This window comes from Rhodamnia argentea, chromosome 7 (genome assembly GCF_020921035.1).
Source record: "Rhodamnia argentea isolate NSW1041297 chromosome 7, ASM2092103v1, whole genome shotgun sequence".
NCBI classification, from domain to species: Eukaryota; Viridiplantae; Streptophyta; class Magnoliopsida; order Myrtales; family Myrtaceae; genus Rhodamnia; species Rhodamnia argentea.
The window spans coordinates 4,943,778-4,967,311 of NC_063156.1; the positions used below are offsets into that span (position 1 = coordinate 4,943,778).

Consider the following 23,534-nt stretch of genomic DNA (forward strand, 5'->3'; position numbering starts at 1 on the left):
TATGACCCCACGCCTCATCAGCCCATACTGCTCCCGACGGAATACATATATGGTTAAAAAGATAAACCCGAAACTAATAACATGATAACTCCACCGAGATGGACTTGTGACAATAAATCAAGATTATCTTAGCGGATTTCAGTGAGATTCGTTGTCGGTGATCCGATTGTTACACACATTGAAGCCATTATATTCTTGAATATTCGATTTGATCATGGGAATGCCTTATTTATTCAATAACCGTATTACTTAGGAATATAAAAGAGGAAAAACCGGAAAAAAAAATTAAAAGTTTAATCATAAGCTTCAAAATCGGAACAAGAATTGCCAGTCTATGTCAATTTAAAGGATCAAGTTGGTTATATAGAAAGAGAGGGAAAGAGAGAGAATCAATTGGTTATAGTGAGAGAGAATCAATTTGTTACATCAGAGTGTAAATCTTCGTTAGCAACTCAGTTTGTTATAGAGAGAGGAAGAGAGAGAATCAGTTGGTTAGAGAAAGAGGGGTTATGTCAGCTAGTCAAAGAGTAAATTTTCTCGAGCCTAATTCCCTAAAAATTGATGTCTCGATATGTTCTAAACATTACTTCTTAAAAAAAAAAAAACCTCCAAACTTTATGTGCAGTTTCAAATTTGCCCTCAAACTTCTTCTTTTGTCTAAAAAAAAAAATCACCAAATTTAAGTATAGTCCCAAATCCGTCTCGTTGGCCCTCTGTCCAAAATCGTTGTCAGTCGTTTCTAATTTTCCGTATTTTCATATCAAAGGATGATTTTGTTTGGAGGTAATTTTTTGTGTCACCTTGCTAACGTGGACTAGTTACACAATGTAGAAATGCTATGTCAAACAACTAAGGGCTATTTTTGGACGGTGGGTCTAGAGTTAAGACTAGATTTTAAAGTTGGTAGTTATTTTAGATAAAAATAAGTTTGAAGCAAATTTGGGACTGGTGATACAATTAGTGATTTCTCTTCTGACAAAAGGAAATTTAACGAAAAAATTGAAACTGGACCTAAAAGTTGAGAATTTTTTTATGAAATCACGTTCATTTTTTGGCCATTCTCTATTGAATATCCTTTACCTGACACAAAGCAACAAAACAAGTCCACTTAAACTTGAGCATGCATATTGCATTCCATAGATTAAGTGCATCATTCGCCACAAAGGAGCTTGTCTCCTTTCTACATAATTAAGTGCATCATTAGTCAACTCGCTATTGGCCTTTCCATAATCCAATCCGTCAAAACGACTACTGGAAAAAAGAAGAAGAAGGAATGAACAAATTGTATAATCTAACTAATCTCTTCTTTCATCGCAACAAATTTTCTTCTTCTGTGAGAAGCCATATAGATGTGCTACGAAGGGCCGGGTTAATAAGTGCCTCAAAGTATTTATCAAACATACTTATTGTGGACTCATAAACGATCTTGAGGTTTTCTTAATCGATTGCATAGGTTGATTGTTCTGTCAACAAAATCAATATGAAATCTAGACATGGTGTCCTCTCATGAATTCTGAAACATTGTTATCACGACCCAAAGTCTTTTCTCTCACGAAAAAATCGCCTCCCTCGTTGTCAGGTCTGCACTTAAAGTTTTATTTTGGAGTTACTATCTACATTTCATATTAAATTTCATAAGATCTTTTTGATAGTTTTTGAGTACTTATTGCATAAATTTTTCTATGAAAATGGCTAACACTGATCGGATAAACGAAAATAGAATGTGGGTGTATAGTTACAATAGCAAGGTATTATGGCAGATGTCTGTGGTGGGGATACCGTTTAAAAGGCATCTGTAACATGGCATGCGCCATTCTTATGAGGAAAAATTGTCAGAAATGTCGTGAACCTTTCACACTTTTTCTAATTCAGTCTAAAACCTTTTAAATGTGCCTATTCAATGAGCTTTTGTATGGATATTAAATCTAAATTGTACGAGATGAAATGACTTTTTACGCAGGTCTTGACACCACTCTATCGCTAAACAAAAGGAAATATGACGAGAGGGCGGCCAGAAAAAGTTGTGAATGAAGCTAATACCGGTCAACTAGCTAAATTTGATGAACATCCCAAAGTTAATGCCAATTTTTTTCCGGGAATTAAGTTACTTGGGAGAGAACTTGCTTGAACGTGGTAGACTAGGACCAACGATCTTTTGGGCGATTTTCACAAAGCCTGTTATGCAAGAAACTAAACTAAGGATTAATCCAATGGAGAGTAGCATGCTTTGACCGGGTCACGACATGATTCCTACTTCTCTATATGATTCCTGGAACCAAGGCCATGACATTACATCTGCAGCACGATCTGGCCTTGCCCCAATGACATTAAAAATGGATACTGCACAGATTATACCCTGGCAAATTGGGGTTCGATGAATCCGATTATCTTTCACTTCCGTATCTTGTGGGAAGCGAAACAGATCATCAACTCAAACGCAAAAAGCTCAATTTCCAAATCTCTTTTCCATTTCCCTTCATTTTCCTCTCCCCAAACAATTGTCTTCCCAACACTTATGTTCCGTCCTGACCACACTCGAGGACCACCACTCTCCTAGAGATTTCCCGGGAAGCGTCTGTCCTCCTGCAACCAGATCCCTCGCCGTTGCATGCGTCCTCCCTCTCGTCATCTGCTCCAGCAGAGCTCTCATTCAGGCTCTCCACGTTGGGTTTTGGATCCTCGGTGTGGATGTATTCCTCAGCATTAGTAGAGTTGGGCTCGGGTGGATGAGATTGTGCGGTGATGGAGGGTCCGATGGCAACGGAGCTGGTAGAGAGAGGAAACGGGATGGATTGGTGGGTAAAACCAAAGTGAGATGTGTGTGGGAAGTTCTGGTGGTAGAAGAAGAGAGTGAGGAAGGCGAGTGGGCAATTGATGAACCGGGTTAAGGTGAAGTGAGAGTGCGAATTGCGAGCCATTTCTGGATTTCTACCTTGATCCTCCATCCATGGAAAGATGTATGCTTCATTGCGTGTAATGAAATGGCAAAATGAGGACACTGATGATTCAGGATCAAGAAAATAAGAGCTGATTCTTATAGAGAGAGGAAGAAGAGAGAAGATCTCCTAGATCAGCAAAGAGGCTTAGATCAAATTTTGTATTCAATTCCTGAGACGATTTTCTTAAATAAATAAATAAAACCACATGTTTGGACTCACAAGCAAAATTTAAGTGCCAGCAGGTCGTTATAAAATATACTTAATGAATCTTTCAAACTAACAATTTTACCTAAGAAATCCGATGAAGTTAATGCATGCATTGAGTGATGAACAATAACTACGATGAATTTTGGGGTCATACTTTAATTTCCCTGTATCTCTGCCAATTTTTATAACAAAATGAGGAACTAGCAAAAAGAGGGCGCGCGAACAAGGAAGAAGAGAGAGAGCTTCATAGATGAGAGAATCCCTTTCCCTTAGCAGCTCAGTTTGTTATAGAGAGAGAGGGTCGGTTGCTGAAGAGAGCCCCTTCTGTTGAAGAGAGTGAGAGCCTCCGTGGTTGAGCTGGTCAAAGAAGGAATCTTCTCGAGCATAATTCCCTAAAATCTTTACTATCAAATCCAATTGCCGATATTAATTCCAACCTCTTCTTATAAAAATGAAATAAAATCTCAATTTTAGGTTCATTGTTAATTTTGCCCATATAAAACAGTTTAATCTAGTGAGCGTTTGCTAAATGAGAAGTGTTTGTGTTGAAGCAAAATGGGAAGACTGTGTGATTTGGGCATTCGGATTGTTTTGGGTTTTCTAGGGTTCGCTGTTGTCTCAACTCAAGCTCAACTTGAGATGGGTTATTATTCAAAGAGTTGCCCAAAAGCCGAAAGTATTGTGAGAAAGTTTGTCGAAGATCACATCCGCAATGCTCCATCCGTAGCCGCCGCACTACCGAGGATGCACTTTCATGATTGCTTCGTTAGGGTTTGGTTTCTATCTCTTCCCTCTGTATGCATGTTAATATCTCACACTAAAATTGTGAAGTTTGGAGAAATCGGTTATTGCACGTCACCATTTCGAAAGTATGAGGAGAAATCAGTTATTCCATATCACCATTTCGAAAGCATGAGTACATTCTAAATCCAATGCAAGCTTCTAGAAATTTGAGCTCATCTTTTGTTGATCAACGCCAGGGTTGTGATGGTTCGGTGCTTTTGAACTCTACTTCGAGCAACCAAGCAGAGAAAGATTCTATTCCAAATTTCACTCAGACAGGCTACGACTTCATTGATCGAGTGAAGAGCCTTCTTGAAGCTAAATGCCCTGGAATCGTCTCTTGTGCGGACATCGTAGCTCTGGCCACGAGAGATGCAATTGTCGCCACTGTAAGGACAACAACACAATTAATTTTTTCCTCAAGAGCACGTATCCATTGTTCAAGTGTGTCTAGATCTTAAGACTGTATGTAGAAAACTGTTTTCTCCACTGATGATGGAATGAATATGAATTTTGTTAAGCGAAAACAGCATTGAGATGGAATGGGGCACTAAAACTGTATCTTGTGTGCATCAAACTATAGGGAGGTCCATTCTGGAGAGTTCCTACTGGGAGAAGAGATGGAGATATTTCAAGGGCATCAGAAGCATTGAGCTTACTCCCTGCTCCATCCTACAATTTCACCACTCTCCAGATAATTTTCGCCAATATAGGACTTGATCTTAAAGACTTGGTTTTATTGAGCGGTAAGGCCATAAATTACTCACCTATACAAAAGAGAGAATATTAATTGATGAGTTAAACCATAGAGAAATCGAAATACATGTTCAGTAGAAACTAAGCTGGTCATGTGCTAAATTAGTAGTGGCTCATGTCACTTGTTCTGATATAGGAGCTCACACGATTGGTGTATCTCACTGCTCGGCTTTCCGCTACCGGCTATACAACTTCACCGGCGTCGGGGATCAAGACCCGTCCTTGGATAGCGAGTATGCGGCGAATCTCAAGGCCAAGACATGCAGGAACCCGAGTCACAACTCCATCGTGGAGATGGATCCGGGCAGCCACGGAACCTTCGACCTCAGCTACTATAGACTTGTGCTTAAGAGGAGAGGCCTCTTTGAATCGGATTCTGCTCTCACCACCAGTCCCGTTACCAAGCTCTTCATCAGACAAATCCTTCAAGGGTCACTTGACGACTTCTATGCTCAATTTGCCTTGGCAATGGAGAAGATGGGCCGGATCAACGTGAAGATCGGGTCGGCGGGTGAGATAAGAAAGCACTGCGCTCTGGTGAATAGCTAAAAACTAAAGGGTATAATCCGTGTTCTCACTTTTCTTCAATATATTGCATGTTACTGGCAGAATGTCATCAATTTTCTTGGTAATAAAGGTTATGAGCCTTTCAAGATACCAAGCTGCTCTATCCCGAGATTGAGCAAGTCTAGTCACCATCCCTCGTCTTGGCAAACCTCCTTTGAATACCATTAGTTCTAATTTGAAACCCACCTTCGTCTTCAACGAGGATTCTCCCACAATATTCTACCTCTCTAATCTTTTCCCATCCAATCTAATCAATTCTGCAGCAACACAGGCATCGAATATACAGAGACACGACCTTGGACCTGGAGATGAGAAAACAAGTACTGTGAGTGGGAACACCAGCTTCTAGGACTCTTTTGAATATCAGGAGCTTCACAACTCATTACGAGAATTACGTGTACTGCGGAAAAAAGTTCAATAAATGAAGATTTGATTATACATGGTTTCCACTTCCATCTAAGTTATGTGGTCGCATGTTAATTAATAGATCCCCAAAAGTCATCCAATAGAATTGTTTCCGTATACACCGAAAAATAACCCTTTCATTGTAATCGGAATTCAATTAGGGTTAGTTGATTGAGTAAGACTGAACAATGAAAGTGATCCGAGCCATTGAATAATGGAAAACGATATGGGATATCGACATCAATTGATATAGTCATAGACAACTAAGCAACATCAACATCGATAAGTAGTCAAAGAGGCGATCAACCCGGCATGTTGACAAAGAATACAATGAGTTGGGCATCTAAAATTTGGCCAAGTATTGGAGAGAGAACACAAGGATCGAGATGCCAATTGAAAACAAAAATATCGCAACAATTGAGTAACACCATAACCTTGGGAGCTGTAACTGCTTATAGATTGGATCGGCTTGTGAATAGGAAGTCTAGAATACATTTGTAACTGTATTTAGGTGTGTTTGTTTCAGGAAGTTTTCCGGACTTTCAATCGTTTGGTTTAATAGAAAACACTTTCCGAGCAACAGCAAGTTCGTGTACAAAATTGAAGAAAGAAAATTCCCCAATATGAAGTGATGAAAACGCTTTCTAGAATTGCTTCTCTTTAAATTTTTTAATACTTTAATAGTTTAATATTTCAATAGTCTTTTCTTTTCTTGTTCTTTTTTTTCTTTCTTCCTCCCTTGCCGTGACTAGTCGGCTGTGGCCACCGGCAAGGAGACTGTCAGCCGAGCTGGCCAATCTCGGCAAGCCTCGAGGCTATCAAAACGGGCGGCTCGAGCTCGTCGGTCTCGAGGCTCATTAGTGGCTGTGAGGAAGAAAGGAGAAGAAAAAAGAAAATAAATCAATAATGAATAATTTAAAAATTCAAAAAAAAATTCCTCAAATAAAATTTTGAGATTGAAATAGTTTCCAAATGAAATCCAAACATCAGAAGATATTTTAGTAACATATCACCAAACAAAGGAAAACAAATTGTTTTTTGGAAAAATGATTTCTCAAAAATAATTTTTCCTAAAAAAAATCCAGGAAAACATTTTCAGTGAAACAAATGCACCCTAGGAAAATAATTATTGATGAAAGGTTGTAATTAGCGGGCTAAGTAATGGTCATTATAGGGGATCCCAATGTCACATGACACCCTTTCCTAATGTACTTATCAGTTTATCATCGTCGGTGTCTTTTTAATTTTTAACTCTCGTTCTTTATTTCCGGCTGTTGACTTGTAAAATCACTGCCCATCTTCCTTACAAAGACATGTGAATTCGAAGTCAAAATCCCATAATCTATTTCATAGCAAAATCAATGATCAATATTTGGTGAAGGGGCTTTTGCTTTCTTGGGTGAAACCCCATTTTCGGTGAAACAGTTTTAGATTTCGTTTCTTCCAATCAAAGGAGATACTAGACACCATGCCCCTCCGGCAACAACGACACCCAAGGACGAGAGCATTTTGATGGTAGAAATGGCTGGCTTTTCTGGTGGAACTTCCCGAAGATCCTTTACCCGATACATAGCAATGAAGCAAGTCGACTTAAACTTCGGATTTCAGGAAAATAAAACACCTTGACAGGATTTAATGCTGCTTCAGATCTGGAATCGGGCTTCTGAATTTATAGGGCTTGGACGTGAATATGGATGTTCTAACTCAGCAACCACTCTAGCTTCGGATGTTAGAGCCTGCAATGGCCTCCTCCACGAAATGCCTAATGCTCCAGCCTCCGATCATACTTATTAAAAATCTTTGGATGATTATCACTACTTTGAATGTACAAACCATCAATTATTAAAACTAGTAGCAACGGGCAGCTTTCAAATTCTTCATGGTACCGCTAAAACGGCCCTTGCCCACAACTCCGATGACTAAACGCAAATGATGCAAAAAATCAATAGAACGATAAATTATACATGCTTATGATCTTCGTCTTGGTCGCTCTCGTCTCCTCTCCAATCCAAATCTCCCTGTCTTGCTTCTCTGGGTGCTGTCATCCTCAATCCTCTTTAAATCAATCCCTTATTGCTTGTTTAAGCAAGAGATTACTTGAGTGCCTTATTTTAACACTTTTTTCGACCACATGGCAAAGTTAAGTGAAAAGTGATTACTTGAATGTCAATTTTTTTTAAAAAAAAAAAGCGATCACTTATGATAGATCTATCAAACAAATGAGTTTGGTCGAAAATGATCCGACTCAAATTGACCCATTTTCATGGACTACAAATCTAACACTCTAAACCCAACTCGACCCATATTATCTAAATGCTAACATATTTAACCCAATATAGGGAAACTTATTTCTTATAATTTTAAACACTTTTAAATAAAATGCTGGTTTTTTTTCTATTTTGTAAATTCTTTCCTTTTTTTTTCCTTTACAAAATCCGGCGAGGGTCAACGCCAATCACTAGGTGAGGGCTATGGGTGAAGGTTGCGACTTTTGCCGGGTCTAAGCGAGGGCCGCGACCCTTGCGCAGACCTAGTGAAGGTCGGCCAACCCTTGTTGACACATAAAATTTTAATGACTTCATTTATTGCACAAAAAAATTAGGGACTAACCTTAGTCTCTAACTAATATAATTAAATTGCATATAACCTTAGGGACATGCATATAGTTTTAAAAACATTCACATAGTTTTTTTTTTTGTCCAAAAAAACATTCACATGGTTTGCATTATAATTAGACTGGCGATGCCAAACGGACCGAAATTGATTGCACGGATTGGACCCGTATGGAATGAGAGATTTGGTCAAGCTACTAGGGGATACAATGGCCGAAAATTCTGATTAGAAGGGCCTCAATTGGCCTAACTCGGACTTAGTTCAGCCCGTTTACAGTTTAATTAAGGACAGGCCTTAAGCTGTTAACGACTATTAGCAGAACAAGGCTTAATTTGAGCCCACGAGAGCATTAAACTTTAGCCAAGCCCATGAACACATTGTGGCTGAAATTGTCAATAAATACTAAGTTGAAATAATTAAGTTATTAATTACTTGGAAAACAATTCAATAAATTGCTTAAGAAAATAAAAATCCTATTTTAGTCTATAAATAGGGGAGCTTCGTTCACAACCGGCGAGACTTCACATTCACATCTGACAATTCGCGGCCACAAACGCGTGGCAGAGAGAGAGAAAGTTTCTGTTCTTTATGCAGGTTTTGAAGGTCAGCACAAGGAAAAAAAAAAAAAAAAAACAGAGCAACTCAGGGTTCATCCATAAGCAAGACGAAGACAAAAGGGGGGCCATTTGTGAGATTTTTTGCGATCACGGTCTACTGCTCTAAAAACTTAATTTTTTAAATGAATGCGGGATTTAAATTGTAATTACTCTAGCACTCTCTTCGACGCTTAGTCTGGTCTTTTTGCTTAGTACTAAGCGTGGAAATATTTTATTGTGGAGGCAAATAAAAGCCTGGAAACATTTAAACTCAAGACCTCCTGCTTTGATACCACATCAATTCTCATTCAATACGGGTCTTGAGCAGTTAATATATCTCAAATGAGGAAGAGATTGTTGAGATACGTATGTGACTTGTGTTAGAGAAGTCCCATATCGAAAAATTGATGTGATCTTGATTAGTTAATATATCATGATTGACACATAACTGATTGGGCTTGAACTTCGTGTAAAGATAAGTCCAACTGAAAATATTTTGAGGCCAATCACTATGCTAGTCATTGACCGCTAGACGCTCGAACAAGGTATTTTTTTTTTTTATGTTTCGGCAAAACAAGCTTCCACGTAATCAGTGGAGGCCACTGCGATACAGCAACCTCACACAATACCACCTTCATTTCCATGAAAAAGTGGCAAGCATGCTTGAGAGTTCTTGTACTCATATTCATGTTTGGCCGGCCTAATTTTAGAGTAGGTTTCTCATATTCATCCAAAGACTTACTAGAGTCAATTATACAGCAAAACCCCCAAGCCCCACCCGGCAAGAATCACAGAGCTGACCGTTATCCAGCTTTAGAACTTGTTTTAAACATTCAAGAAAGCTAGATTTGCACTTAATGCAGCGTGTCTTGTCTATCATGGAGAATGGAATACAATTTGGTTTTCCCAGATCTCATCTCTCAAGAAATGGATTGACTAGGGCCTAATTAGACCAATGATCGGTTTGTACCATATAAGTTTCTGCGAGGACCAGCATTTTTCTACCACAACATAATAAATGCTGCAAGAGGCTTGTGATATCAAACTCGACTAGAAAAATTTCATTGGTCAACATTAAGTTTACCGGACGAATGACCAGGTCACAGATTGCCAATTCATATGAATAACTTGTATGCTTTGCCTTCCATACCGAGTTTGTTTGATGAGAACACATTGAATATGATTGTTAATCTTCAGTATGGTTGTATTATGGATCGAGGGAAAGTATGTACACTGTAGTAACACGATCAGCTCGTAGAATTAGCTGAAGAAAAAGAACGGCGTGTACTACTCTACTGACGCACGAAGATGGACTCTTCTTCTCCGCATTCTCTGATGGCAATCTCTATCATTTTGCCAATGGAGGAAGGTAAAACATCGCAATGGTGCGGTCTCGGAGCCTGCAACTGAGAACTGACAAGGAACAAAGTGTCAGTGTTCTAGTGCCATTCATGAGGGGGGTAATTGAGCTCGATTGAGCAACCTGATAAAAGTCTTCTCCAAGTTAGGCTTTGACTAGGACACAAGTCGGGTTTAACAGAGCAAATTCAAAACCGAACTCCAGCCTAAGCTCCAGCTCTTGCTATTGAACTTGAACACCAGTTTAAACTCCACGTTGTACTATAACTTGTGATGGATGGAATCGAGCTTCGACACATTTTTGCCTTCCAAATTAGTCAGTTTCTACTTGCGTGTTATGAATATGACCCTTTACTAAAATAATCATTTACCATCCGAGAGATCACTTTTAGAATTAAAGAAAATTTCGATGTCATTGCTAAAAGAAGGTGCCCGTTTGATATCAAGATCCAGTTTGCGAGAGTAGACCCTCACTTCCTGGGCGAAGCCATGTTACTCGATCAGTCGCCATCGTCACGTTTCTTGTAAGCGCCCTTGATCCAATCCTTCATCAAAGCCACGCTGCTCATGAAGGACGCGGTGATCGCTGACATGGGTTGAGCTCAACCTCGCGAGCACGCTTCCCTTCTTCGGTTGCCGGAGCATCTCGCACACGCGAAATGCGGGTCGGCTACGACCCGGCTGCTGGAGGAGCCGCTAGGAATTGATTTGGGCGGCTCTGAAGAGGTGTCACAAGGCTTCCGGTCAGGTCATGTTTGGAAAGATCGGGCTGCGTAGTCGATGTGGTGGAGGGATGACAACGGGGCGAGCGGGTGAGCCATAGTCCGAACGTGTTGCCCCGGACGTCGAACTGTTTCCAATGAGAGTGATCAGCGTCACGAAACAGAGAAGAAGACGAAGAACAATAACGTGGATTAAGTGGCCATTTAAGACTAAAAAGAAACTTGTCTGTGTAATTTTTTTTTAAAAAAATACTATCCAAATTATTCATTTTCCTTAGAATATTTTATTTTCCTTTATTTAGTGATATGTGATCAAAAACGATATTTGGTTCTCATTTGAAAAATAATTTCAATCTCACGACATTATATTAGGCAAAAAAGAATTCAAATTTTTAAATTCCATTTTATATGTTATATTTCATACTTTATTCTTTATTTATTCATTTTATATTTCATATTTTAGTCTTTTATTATTATTTTTTTATTTTTTCTTCGTCCTTCCTTCTTACTACGTCGCTACGTCCTCCATCGCAACCGGTCGGTGGCAGCCACGATCAAGCTCGTGGCTCGCCGGCCTCAGGTGCGCTTAGGTTCGCCCGGATCTAGCTAGCTCGAGGCTTGCCGACCTGCGGTTACCTCGACCTCGTCGGCCAACTGTCATCTCTCAAGCCTGGCGAGTGGCAAAGGTAGAATAAAAAATAAAAGGGAAGAAAAGAAAATAAAAAATAAAGAAATAAAAAATATCAATTAAAATTAAAAATTTAAAAATTTAAAGAATTTGAGAGGAACAATTTCAGAAATTATTTTCACTCTTTAGATTTCGGAATTCACTATCCTAATTTTGTTCCTAAATTTTCTGTTGATCGAAAGTGTTTTCCATTTTTTTTTTGAAGGAAAAAAGCATTTTTTGTTGAGTAAGTCCTTTTCGGCAAACCAAACAGGTGAAAAATCTGGAAAATCAATTCAAGAAAAACACTTTCACTCAAACAAACTGAGTCATTTTCAGTGAACCGGACAAGTGAAAGTCCAAAAAATAAATTCCCAAAAAATAATTTCACTCAAACAAATACGCTTTAAAGCGCCATAGATTTTCATCTAAGGTAGATATCATTGTGGCATATGGATTAGTTATGAGTGAATGAAGAATAGATCACGTTACAAGTTTAAAATAGGATTGACAAATCACGACAAGGATTACTATGGGCACTAAATTAGATTGATATGGCGTCTCATGTTTATCAAACTTTGAATGTAGAATTATCGAGCGTTGGATTTGACGTCAAGAGTGTTTTGCTTTTCTTTAACGTACTAGAATTCATCCTCCACAAACGCGTCCAAAGAAAACGAAACCATAAGAAAACTTATTGTGTAGTAAAGATTGTTTATATGGAAGAAACTGTCAAATAGTTTGATCTTTTCAACGAGGTTGGTCTAGAGATATATGAATGGTGTTTGCAAAAAAAGAAAAGAAAAGAAAAGAAATGCATGGAACTACAACAGTGCAAGGGGACGAGAGGAAGAGCAAGGTGTTGATGATGGGCTTAGTTCTCGGGCTCACCTTGGTCAGGCCCATAAAAGCCCAAACCCCCCCGCAGAAATAAACCCTAACTTCCCCCGAATCGGCTTCCACCGCTCGCCCTCTCCGTCGCCTACATAAGCGAAACGAAGGTTCTTCTTCGTCTTCGTCGCTCTCTCCCTTTCCAAATCTCCCAATCGGCGTCTTCGTCTGGGGTTTCGCCTCTCCCAATCCTCTTCGATCCTTCGCCTTCTTCTTCTTGTTGGTTGCGAGTGCAGTGATGATGCAATAGTATGTGGACTAGAGTTTCTGATACCTGGTGGCTTTCACTCCCCAGTGGTTGAAGACTAACCCTTGGCTGTCTGAGCACTCTCTCATGATCTTTTTTATTTCAAATTGCGTCCTTCATTGTCGTGTTTTTGGCCGTGAGTCGTTCTCTGTTGTGATTTTTTTTTTTTTTTGGTTGCTTCTGGTGTGTCGAGATGGGCTCGTGATGATAAATCAATATAATCTTAGCGGATTTCAGTGAGACTTCATCGTCAATGATCTGATTGTTACACACGCTGAAGCCCCCGTGTTCTTGAATCTGCCAATCTTTTCAACGGGCGATTTCTTCAAAGCCTTTTGCTTTTCGTTAGCAAACTCGATTCTTTGAGGATGGGATTGAGATGCAGTGATGAGATTAAGGCACTCGTAGTGGGTGTCGATGGGGCAGTGGATCAATCCGTGAGCCCAATTGTTCAAACGACTTCTCCTTCCACTGAGCAACGATAATCCCTGAGACTTTTTTTAATTTTTTTAGGTTTGATTATTGGGTTTGAGGTTAAAAAGAAAAAAGAAAGAAATTGAGGGGCGCCCATTACCAATTCTGGGGGATGAACAGTTCCTCTTGGCATAATGGCTAGGGCGCTAAATCCAGCTTTGTGGCACTATCCTGATCGATGGCTTTTGTGTTTTCAGTGTCATTTGATCCTGGAAACGCCTCATACATTCCCAGTTTTGCCACTCTTGTGGAATTTAAATGACAGATCGAAAGTCTTATTGTTCTTTCCCATGATCTTGTTCCTGACATTCTTGCTACTAGGGTAGGTTTGAGTGGTTTGCTCACAAATCTTGTTTCTAGTGTCTAATTCTTTTTTGATTTGGGTTTGAGTCTTGCTCCTTTGTAAGAATTTTTTCCATGACATGGAACAGAATGTTTTTTTTTTTTTTTTTTTTGGAAACATTGGAACAGGATTTTTATACTATACACATCAATCCTCGGCTGTCTGGGCACTCTCTCCACTCTCATGATTGAAGATGAAATGATACTTTTGAGATCTCAATTTTGGATTTCGAATAAATTGTGACAATTGTTTGGATTTTGAATAAATTGTGACAATTGTTTGGTAGAGCGGGACGATGGGAAATGAAAATGAGACTTAGATATTGAGTTGTTGCATTTGGGTGTGATGATATGTTTGGTCGAGGATCGGATTCATCTTAGAATAATATGTGCACGTTTAAAATGTCGAAATGAAATATAACGAAATGGTTTGGTTTGAGGAATCATGTAAAGAAGTCAAAAGCTGTGATCGCTTGGCCGAATTCACACCTCCAATCGAGTGTGGATAGGAAGACACTAGTGGTTTTAGCTAATGAATGACTGCTCTGACCTCTTTGCATGAGGTCTCGGTCAAATTCATATTACTTCATTTACGACACAAATATTAAAACGGGCACAAAATTATATTCAATGAATTGTTCCACTGCCACATCAAAAGCCTCCATTCATTGGGTTATCGTAATTCATTTCACATCTCTCCGAAAGACGATTTCAGGTGCAGCATTTCACTGCTCCATTGCTATCATTTTATACGAGGAATTGGATCCCTTGTTGCAGGCTCTCCACGTTGGGGTTAGGATCCTCGTGGGAGGGCACATGAAAGCATGCAGCGGTGCAGGGCATGATCGTGAGCTGGTAGAGAGGAAATGGGAGGGCATTGTCGCGAAAGTGAGACGTGAACGTGAGGTTCTTGGCAGTAGAAGAAAGAGGGAGTAGAGGAGACACTCTTGACTCAGGATCAAGAAGATAAGGTTAGATTCTTGTGGAGAGAGGAAGAAGAGAGAATAACTACATAGATCGGCAGAGACACAATCCCTTCTCCTTAGCAGTTCACTTGGTTATAGATAGAGAGATTGAGAGAGATTTGTATCTGGCTTTATCTTATTCACAAATTCGATTCTTGAGATGGCTTTCTTAAAGAAGAAAAATCACATTTTTGGACTTGGACTCGCAAGCGTAATTTAAGTGTCGATATAAAAGAAATATAATGCATCTTTCAAACTAAGTACTTAAGATTTTAAATGAAGTCCATTCATTCAATGGGGATGAACAATAGATATGTAATATTCACGAACCGATAAAAAAAAAATATGATTTTGGAGTTTATCGAAACTGTAATCTTCCTTAAAACCTATGCCAAATTTTATATGAATTAGCAAAACGAGGACACGGATGACTTAGGATCATGAAGATAAGACCAGACTCGTATAACAAGAAATACGGCATTAGCTGGTGCGAATGAGGAAAGGGTCAGGCAGTGAATTTTCAATAAACGACTCATTCCACAGAGCAACCATAATCCGTTCCCTCCCATTTTTTGGGAGTTCAATTGTGGGGTTTGAAGATGTGACCCAAAAAAAGAAGATAAAATCATTTTTGAGCGCTAAATCCAGCATTGTGGCGCTATCCTGATCAGTGGCTACTTGTGTTTTTAGTGCCATCGGATCCTGGAAACGCCTCATACATTCCCCCTTCTCATTCCTTTCAGGGACGACAACATGAGAAAACCAACTGCAGTGACGGGAGCCGAAAAGTGCAAACCGTATTCACACTTGTGTCTCGAGGACTAGGAAGCTGTGACCCTTTTTGGGGACATTTTAAACGAATTTAAGAGAGAACTTTAGGTGCAAATGTATACATGCAGTAATGCAAGAGCTTGATGGGTTCAACCTGGGCAATACTAGAACTGAAAAATTCAACAAGGGACAAAACAAAGAGAAAGCGGAGAGCACATACTGCACCTTTTCCATTAGAAGACTAGAAGGGGGTACGAACTTGGTTAAGGGACAAAAGCAGCAAACGCGACCATGGCAGGAAATCCAGTAGGCACGGCGATCTTAAATATGCAGTGGTTTCCACATCTTCACCCTATCCTGACAAAAGCTCATGATAGCATTCCTTGGACGTCTCTTGTAAATTTTAATAGAGAATTTGTGTTCTCATCAGACAATTTTGAACGAGCTGAGCTGTTCAACAATACTTCATCTCCTACAACTACACTACAGTTACCTACCAATCCCTATTTGATCTATCTTCATTATGCCTACCTTGCCCGTCCCCAGAGGTTGTCCAACAGAATTGCCTCTCGTTTCATTTCTTCCATCCAACGTAGATACCAGATTGGATCCACTTGAGCAAATGCAACAAGCAAAGACGCCACAGACAAGAGCATCTTGATGGAACGGCCCGTCTTTTCCAAGGACCAACCAGAATGTCAGTCTGACAAAAGCGACAAAACAAGTTAAACATTAACATCAGATGCAAAAAAAGAAATAGTCATGACACAATTTAGCATGTATAAACCATCAAATATTAAAACTAACTAACACATGTAATGTGGAATGACTTCTCTCTGATGGTCCACTATACCACATGCAAGAAGCACTTGCAACATAATGAGATCTAGCACAATAAATCTTACCGTTTCAAACATAAGTGATGCTTCAATTAAAGATATCTTTGTCGAGAGTTGCTTTTCACTACACAGGGCAACCTGTGGCAATCATAGAGCAAAGTCATGCTAGAGAAGAGAGAAGCAATGGAATTTAAAGAGCACGAGCCAAAGTAAACCGATAAATAATGCTTTGTATGTCGGGAGCATCTTAAAACTCCCGTTCAAGATTGTGGCTAAGGGTAATCCAGATAGAAGTCAAACATGGTAATCATCTATGAAGTTCACAATGTCCACAAAAGTCAATCAACTACTAAAAATGCAAAAATGTAAGTGAGTTGAATTGACTTTTGGATTCTTAGCCATCCTTTATTGTAGAAAATCAACATGGTTGGCCTTCAGAATGAAATGCTCTCTGTTGCTCAAAAGGATATTGCGTTGCATTTCCTTGGAAATAAATGCATGGAAAATGAAATAAAACCCTGACTATAACAAAATAAGCAACTCTCACATTGATTTCTGAATATCAATCGTTGAAGATGATAAACTAGAAAGAATCGTACATGCTCTCTGTGGCCATCACCTAGAACAGCAACGGAACACTTTAGAGAAGGAAGGGAAAAGGGAAAAGAGGCAATACTTGTAATGGGAAATGATGCACCATAAACCCGTAGCCATACTCCATTGCTTTTTCATATGATACACGAAACCCACATCCGAGATAGACCTCAAGCATATTAGCAACCTAATCCATAACAGAAGTGAGATCCAGAAGGATATTTATGAGTTAAATCGACTTTTGTATTCTTAAACCTCCTCTAGTGTAGGAAATCGACATGGTTGACTTTCAGAATGAAGTGGCTATGCTTTGCTGCTCAAAAGGATATTGCGTTGCGTTTCCTTGAGAGTAAATGCATGGTGAATGAATTACACCACAACTATTAAACATAAACATCTCTCATAATAGCCGATAACTCTCTACAGCCATCGCTTAGAACAACAACAGAGCACCTTAGAGGAGAAGGGAGAAAAAGGCAATACTTGTTCTTTGAGAGGCATAACTTGGCCACCATACTTCATTAGTTGTTCCTTCGCTACATCATACATATCTCCGGGATATACCTCAAGCTTATTAACAACCTAATAAATAACAGAGAGGATACATGCTGAGTCCAGTTAAAAGAGAGGCAAAAGGATATAGCAAACAGACTAATGCTGAAACGAAAGTTGGTCTAAACCAGACACCTCATAAGTTATAGCGCTCAAAACTGGAAACAGATTGCAGAAAAACATGCCGTAAAGGATACTGGTTGGATCAACCATTAGAAACCACCCACAGATGGAGATAAAATTAAATTGCTCCTTTAGATTTGTATCAAATGAGGATCAAAAGAGCATTTAAAGTACACTGAAGACATTCACCTCCATGACAAATTTTTGCCACAAAATATATGTCAACCTACTCTTCTCTCGAATATAAGGCTCGATATTCTGGTGCTTCTTCGGAAGGAAAACCGACAAGATGCGAAATAGAATTACAAAATTAAGCTAGAAAATCTATGGATAAAAAGGTTAGATATTGTCAAAGCAGTTCTAGTATCATACAACCTATTAAAAACTATTATCATCCACTAATTCGTCAATGCTTGTGAGTGTCACCAAATTTAATTGCTTGGGGGAGGAACACTGAGCCAATGAAGCCATGGACTAGGATAAACATTCAAAAAAGACACACCTCTGGATTTTGCTTCAGCGATTCAAGCGTAACCAAATCGTGCGGGCATATTATCAAAGATCTCACCTGCACTCAAGAAATCGTTCTGAAGCATAAAAGAATGCACTATCCAAGCAAAACCATCAATTAGCATGAATAAAACCCTCAATTACATTTCGTTCCAGGGAAAAGATCATCGTGGTTTCTTCTCTACATAATCCCTGCAACCAAAGCCATATCATTACATTTACCTTGCCTTGCCACAATAACATTAAACGTATACTTTGCACAGATTATACCCAGATTATACTCTGATAATTTTGCGGGCAACCAAACAGATCATGAAGCCCAAATGCAAGAACTCAATTTTCCAAGCCTCATTTCAATTTCCCTTGCTTTCCTTCCCAAACAATCGTCAGAATTCATTCCAAATCCAAAATTTAGAGCTCACAGCACTCACCTGAGAGTTATGTTTGGTCTCGACCACGTACACGGAGCACTTGCCGTCGTCCCCGGACACGCACGTGAAGAGTAACACGCGTTCCCCGGGAAGCGTCCTCCTGCGACCGAATCCCTCGCCGTCGCCGCCATTCTCCCTCTGGTCATCGGAGCTCTCTATCGGACTCTTCACATCGAGAATCGGATCCTCGAAGTGGGTATTGGGATCGGGCACGGGCGCACGAGAGTAGTAAGCGGCAGCGGATGGCCCAGTCGCGAGGCAGCTGGTAGAGAGACTTTCGTGGTGGGTAAAACGAAAGTGAGACTGGGGTGGGAGAGGAGAGACCGAGATGAGTGGAGTGGGGTTAGTGGCCGAGCTGGGCCATTCACGAACCGGGTTAAGGTAAGGTGAAGGCGCGCGAAAGGCTGTCAATTTCTGGATTTCTTGCTTGATCCTCCTCCATCCATGGAAAGGTTTTCGTAACATTGCGTCTTAACGACAGGTAAGAGCAGATTCTTATAGAGAGAGAGAGGAAGAGAGAGTTTGTGTTGGTTATATGATTTGCACGTGGAGCGCTAAATTAAGGAAGGATTGATCTCGTGATCAAATTTGCAATTGCGTCACTGATTTTTTGGCCAAATCAAAGCAATCGGCCTGATATATTCTGAAGATACTCATGCGAAAGATGGGATTTTTTCGTATTTGTCAGACTTAAACAGATAATTACAATCAATTATGTTGTTAGCCAAAAGAAGGGGCATTTTGATTAACATCGCGCTTGAACAAATTTACTGTCTCTGAAACAGTATATCCTCTGAATTGGAGACAAAACTTGACTAGGAGTTGGATTGCTTGGAAGATGCGAATTGTGCCTTTGGTTCAATGGTGAAAACGAGGTGTCGGGATTATCGCCGTAAGCATCGTTCTAGTGGAGAGATGTCATGCTCAGAAAGTATGACTTGATCATGGAGCAAGCTGTGTAGTCTATTTGCCATTTTACAGGCCCGTCAATCAATGAAAGAGTACGTAATATTAGGTTCAAGGATGGGCCATCTATGAATGAAATTTGCTTGCTCAGCTTCCGAACCGGTGAGCTTCAATCGATCTACTAGTGTTGATCAACCAACGTCCTCCACATAAGGCCAACCTTGCCCGTCCACTGAGCAAGTCTAGTTACCATCCCTCATCTTGGCAATTCTCCTATGAATGGCACTAGTTCTCATTGGAAACGCATCTTCTTCAATGAGAATTCTCCCGCTCAGGCATCAAATACAGAAACACAACGATGATAAAACAAGTACCGGTGAACCAGCTTCCAGCACTCTATTGATGCTTCCTGCTCAGGTGTGACAAGTAACAATCTACCTCGAATAGCAGGAGCTTTACAACTTGTTATGAGAATTACACGTACCGCAGAAGAAAAAATTCAATAAATGAAGATTGACTATACACAATTTCCACTGTGCTGCACCCACGTAAGTTATGCTGTCATATGTCAATCAGTCCGCAGAGGCTGTCCAACAGAATTGTTTCACATATCATTTCTTCCATCCAAAGTAGATACCAGAGAGGATGGCCACCCCAGCAACTGCGATACCCAAAGATGAGAGCATTTTGACTGTAGAAACGGCTGGCTTTTTCGAAGGAACTTCCAGAAGATCCTTTACCTGACATAAGCAACAAAACAAGTTAAATTAAACATCAGATGCAGAAAATATTGACACGATTTAGCATGTATTAAACCATCAATTAGTAAGACTAACCACCACAGGCTGCTGCCAATGCTTCCTGATACCGGCAAGATGGCCCTTGCCGACAACTGCAACAACTGAACTATGTTCTCTCGCAACTTTTAGCAATGTCCATGACATGTACCTAACAGACAAATGAGGCAAAAGTTTGATAGAACGGCATGTTATACATCCTCTATGAGGGCTGCAGTTACGGGGATAACTATCCCAAACATAATCGACCATACTCCCCGAGAACTCGTGCAATGAATCGGGAGAGAAACTAAGTATGAAGAACTCATGTTCGTGATAGCTTGAGCTAGATGAACAGGACCAAGCAAGACGATGTATTGTGGTAAAGGCTGTTAGTGATGCTAGTATCGAACTGAGGGGATGGGCTATCACTTAAAGTCAATATAGCTACCGATGTAATAAAAATCTTCTAGAATCTAAACCGTTTACTACCAGTTCAGATATAGCTTGTGCTTCCTTGCGGCAATAAGACGTGCAATTTTGATTGTGAAAGTAATTAATATTGAAAAATGGACAGGAAAACAGTCTTGACTTGGCCATCTTCCACAGGGGTAGATCTTTACAATGAAATATTGAAACATAAAGAGAATACTCACTGATCTCGCTCATGAACAAGTGTCTCCATTAGGGTGGGAAATTCCTTGCTCATTTCTTGAATCACAAGAGTCAGCATGTCCACATCGTCCAGGTCCTTCAGCTAATGCAGAAAACCAGAAAAATCAACAATGTGGATTGGCTTTTTACTGATGCTCCTCTATATTACACGCAAAAAGCACTCGAAAAATTCTCTATAGATATAACGAAATAAAGCTTACCATTTTATTAAGATCCTCGGGGCTTGGTAGGAAGACTGCTTGGAAAAGTAAGGAATATATTAACTTTATCTTATGCCAGAGTGGCATTTTTCCCCATGTCCTTCGTAAGGTAACCTGTGGCAGTCATAGGAAAAAGTCATATTAGAGAAAAAAAAAAAGAGCAAGAATTAAAGAGACCAAACTAAAGTAAATTTAGAAATAGTGGTTCATAAATTTGTAGCATCTAAAACTGCAATTCAAGATAAACTATTGAGGGTACTCAAGACAGAAGGCAAACATGATTATTGTCTGTGATGTCCATAGAAGTCAATCAATTACTAAAATGTGTAAGAAACAAACATGGTTGGGTTTCAAAATGGAGTGCTTATGCTGTGCTGCTCAAAAGAATATTGTGCTGCATTTCCTTGAGAAGAGGTTTCTGGAGAACACCCTACCTAATATTACATAATAAGCACCTCTCACATTGATTTCTAACTATCAATCATTGAAGCCGATAGAAAATAATTCCATCCGCAAATGAAAAGTTTATGGTTGACTAATTTTGCTACAACAAAGGGAGGACACAGGGTCAAGCCTTTTTTCCCCCTTAAACTTCGCCCTTTGCAATAGCATTTAAGGAACTGGGAAAAGCATGAAAAAAAGGCTCGAAGTCATAGATGCTCTCTACAGTGATTACTTAGAACAGCAACATGAACACCTTAGAAACAATACCTGTATTGGGCGATCGCCTAATATAACCTTGCCTCCATACTTCATTGCTTCTTCAAATGCTACACGAAACTCAGCTCCAGGATAGACCTCAAGCTTATTAGCAACCTAATAAAAAACAGAAGTGAGACCTAAAGGGATATATGTTAAGTCCAGTTAAAAGAAAAGGATATAGCAAACAGCATAATGCTTACATAAAAGTTTAGTCCAAACCAGACAAGTCATAAGTTATTGCGATCACAACTGAAAACAGATTGGAGAAAAACATGCCTTGGCAAGGAACCAGCTGTAAAGGATTCCGAATGCGTTGTGTTTTTTCTTGAACATTTCCACCATTTCTCCGAATGTAGGTACCTGGCAGACCATAAGAAGACATCCAAAAGATGGAGATGAAATCAAATCGATCCTTTAGATTTGAATCCCAATGATACTGATCAAAAGAGCATTCAATATACACCGATGACATTTATTTCCATCCAAAAAGAATGCAAAAATGTATGTTAAAATACTCTTCTGCCCAAGAATAATACTCAATATTCTGGTGCTTCTTCAAAAGGAAAACCAACAATATGTGGATTAGAATTACAGCATCAAGCTAGAAAATCTATAGGATAAAAAAGTAAGACATTGTGAAGACAGTTCTAGAGTCAAACAAAACAAGTATCACACAAACTATTAAAAACTATGATTATCTACTAATTCATCAATGCATTCCAAACATTTTGCTAGTGGGAGGAACATTGAGCAAATGAAGGTAATGTGAGAGCAAAGAGCACGATGAATATTCCTACAACACACACCTTCAGATTCTGCGGGGTAAGTAGAGCCACTCGATTAGGGCATAACTCCAAAAATACCACCTGCACTCAAACAGAAACCCAAAAACTTTCTCAAGGAACTACCTTGCAATGCATGCGAAACCCACAACATGATGCAATCGTCAATTAGCACAAACAGAAAAACAAACACCTGTGGTTTCAAGTAACTGATCACTGCCTCTACTTCTCTACAAGATTCCTGCAACCAAAACCATATCATTACATTTACACTATGAACTTCCCTTGCCAAATAACATGAACGGATACTACACAGGCAAATTAGGGCCACATTTTCCCAACAACCAAACAGATCATCAGCCCACATGCAAAAACTTAATTTCCAAATCCAAAATTGAGAGCTCCAAACTTCACAACACTCACCTCAGACACATGGGCCGTCCCGACCAAGTGCACGTCACACGTGCCGCCCTCTGCTGAGGACTCGCACGTGAGGACCACCACGCTCCTGGAGAGTTCTTCGGGAAGCGTCCTCCTCAGATTGGATCCCTCGCCATCGCCTTCACCGCCGCTCCGATAAGCAGCCTCGTCGCCGTCGTCCTCCCTCGCGACATCGACCCCAACGAAGCTCTCACTCAGGCTCTCCACGTTTGGGTTCGGATCGTCGATGTGGACGAAATCCTCGACCGAATTCGAGTCAGGCTCGGGCGCGCAAGGGTCCATGGCGGTGGCGGGTCTGGTCGCGATGGAGCTCGGGCGGTTCTTAGAGGGGATAGTGGAGAGACTACACCTGGTGGTTTTGGAGGGTGAAACGAATCTGAGACGTGGGTGGGAGGTTCTGACAGTAGAAGACGAGAGGGAGGAGAGGAGAGAGCGAGATGAGCGGAGCAGGGCGAGTGGGCGAGTCGGGCAATTCATGAACCGGGTTAAGGTGAAGCTGAGGAATGCGAATCGCTTGCCATGTCTGGATGTTTACCTCGAATCCTCCATTTATGACAATCGATCTTTTCCTCGATTGCGTGTTTACGATGGAGTGATGAATTCGCAAAAACGAGCAGACTGACGACGACTCGGAATCAAAGATGGAGCGGATTCTTGCACGAACAAGGCCAGTTTGATGTTTACAGGTGCGACCTTTTC

General features: G+C 40.1%; 3 protein-coding genes and 6 non-coding genes across 12 annotated transcripts; 7 read left to right on the forward strand and 2 right to left on the reverse strand.

The window, feature by feature from the left end:
• The first annotated feature begins 100 nt into the window (after nucleotides 1-100).
• Nucleotides 101-187, forward strand: LOC115750951. The gene has a single exon (XR_004016561.2). It is a non-coding gene; the product is annotated as a small nucleolar RNA R11/Z151 (small nucleolar RNA).
• A 3,469-nt stretch (nucleotides 188-3,656) lies between these two features.
• LOC115750844 (peroxidase 3-like) lies at nucleotides 3,657-5,349 on the forward strand. The gene is made up of 4 exons (XM_030688437.2): nucleotides 3,657-3,917; nucleotides 4,127-4,318; nucleotides 4,513-4,675; nucleotides 4,822-5,349. The coding sequence occupies exons 1-4, from the start codon at nucleotides 3,702-3,704 to the stop codon at nucleotides 5,232-5,234; spliced, it is 984 nt and encodes a 327-aa protein (XP_030544297.2). The 5' UTR covers nucleotides 3,657-3,701; the 3' UTR covers nucleotides 5,235-5,349.
• Nucleotides 5,350-12,731: 7,382 nt separating this feature from the next.
• LOC115750941 lies at nucleotides 12,732-12,837 on the forward strand. Its single transcript, XR_004016552.1, has one exon. It is a non-coding gene; the product is annotated as a small nucleolar RNA Z157/R69/R10 (small nucleolar RNA).
• Nucleotides 12,838-12,947: 110 nt separating this feature from the next.
• Nucleotides 12,948-13,035, forward strand: LOC115750949. Its single transcript, XR_004016559.1, has one exon. It is a non-coding gene; the product is annotated as a small nucleolar RNA R11/Z151 (small nucleolar RNA).
• Nucleotides 13,036-13,130: 95 nt separating this feature from the next.
• LOC115750942 lies at nucleotides 13,131-13,232 on the forward strand. Its single transcript, XR_004016553.1, has one exon. It is a non-coding gene; the product is annotated as a small nucleolar RNA Z152/R70/R12 (small nucleolar RNA).
• A 92-nt stretch (nucleotides 13,233-13,324) lies between these two features.
• Nucleotides 13,325-13,456, forward strand: LOC115750944. Its single transcript, XR_004016555.1, has one exon. It is a non-coding gene; the product is annotated as a small nucleolar RNA snoR80 (small nucleolar RNA).
• A 1,686-nt stretch (nucleotides 13,457-15,142) lies between these two features.
• On the forward strand, nucleotides 15,143-15,256 carry LOC115750945. The gene has a single exon (XR_004016556.1). It is a non-coding gene; the product is annotated as a small nucleolar RNA snoR80 (small nucleolar RNA).
• A 369-nt stretch (nucleotides 15,257-15,625) lies between these two features.
• On the reverse strand, nucleotides 15,626-18,873 carry LOC115750842. 3 transcript variants are annotated; one of them, XM_030688432.2, is made up of 7 exons: nucleotides 18,354-18,873; nucleotides 18,067-18,114; nucleotides 17,915-17,980; nucleotides 17,221-17,319; nucleotides 16,820-16,924; nucleotides 16,210-16,281; nucleotides 15,626-16,007 (listed from the first exon to the last, which is right to left on the reverse strand). In XM_030688432.2, the coding sequence occupies exons 1-7, from the start codon at nucleotides 18,816-18,818 to the stop codon at nucleotides 15,879-15,881; spliced, it is 984 nt and encodes a 327-aa protein (XP_030544292.1). In that variant the 5' UTR covers nucleotides 18,819-18,873; the 3' UTR covers nucleotides 15,626-15,878. The 3 variants fall into 3 exon arrangements, with proteins under 3 accessions (XP_030544292.1, XP_030544295.1, XP_048137846.1); XM_030688435.2 differs by lacking the exon at nucleotides 18,067-18,114; XM_048281889.1 differs by lacking the exons at nucleotides 17,915-17,980; nucleotides 18,067-18,114.
• Nucleotides 18,874-19,622: 749 nt separating this feature from the next.
• On the reverse strand, nucleotides 19,623-23,520 carry LOC115750839 (traB domain-containing protein-like). 2 transcript variants are annotated; one of them, XM_030688427.2, is made up of 9 exons: nucleotides 22,818-23,520; nucleotides 22,588-22,635; nucleotides 22,419-22,478; nucleotides 21,889-21,972; nucleotides 21,622-21,726; nucleotides 20,911-21,024; nucleotides 20,692-20,792; nucleotides 20,096-20,207; nucleotides 19,623-19,999 (listed from the first exon to the last, which is right to left on the reverse strand). In XM_030688427.2, the coding sequence occupies exons 1-9, from the start codon at nucleotides 23,310-23,312 to the stop codon at nucleotides 19,871-19,873; spliced, it is 1,248 nt and encodes a 415-aa protein (XP_030544287.1). In that variant the 5' UTR covers nucleotides 23,313-23,520; the 3' UTR covers nucleotides 19,623-19,870. The 2 variants fall into 2 exon arrangements, with proteins under 2 accessions (XP_030544287.1, XP_030544288.1); XM_030688428.2 differs by having other exon boundaries at nucleotides 20,692-20,787; nucleotides 20,906-21,024.
• Between the last annotated feature and the right edge of the window lie 14 nt (nucleotides 23,521-23,534).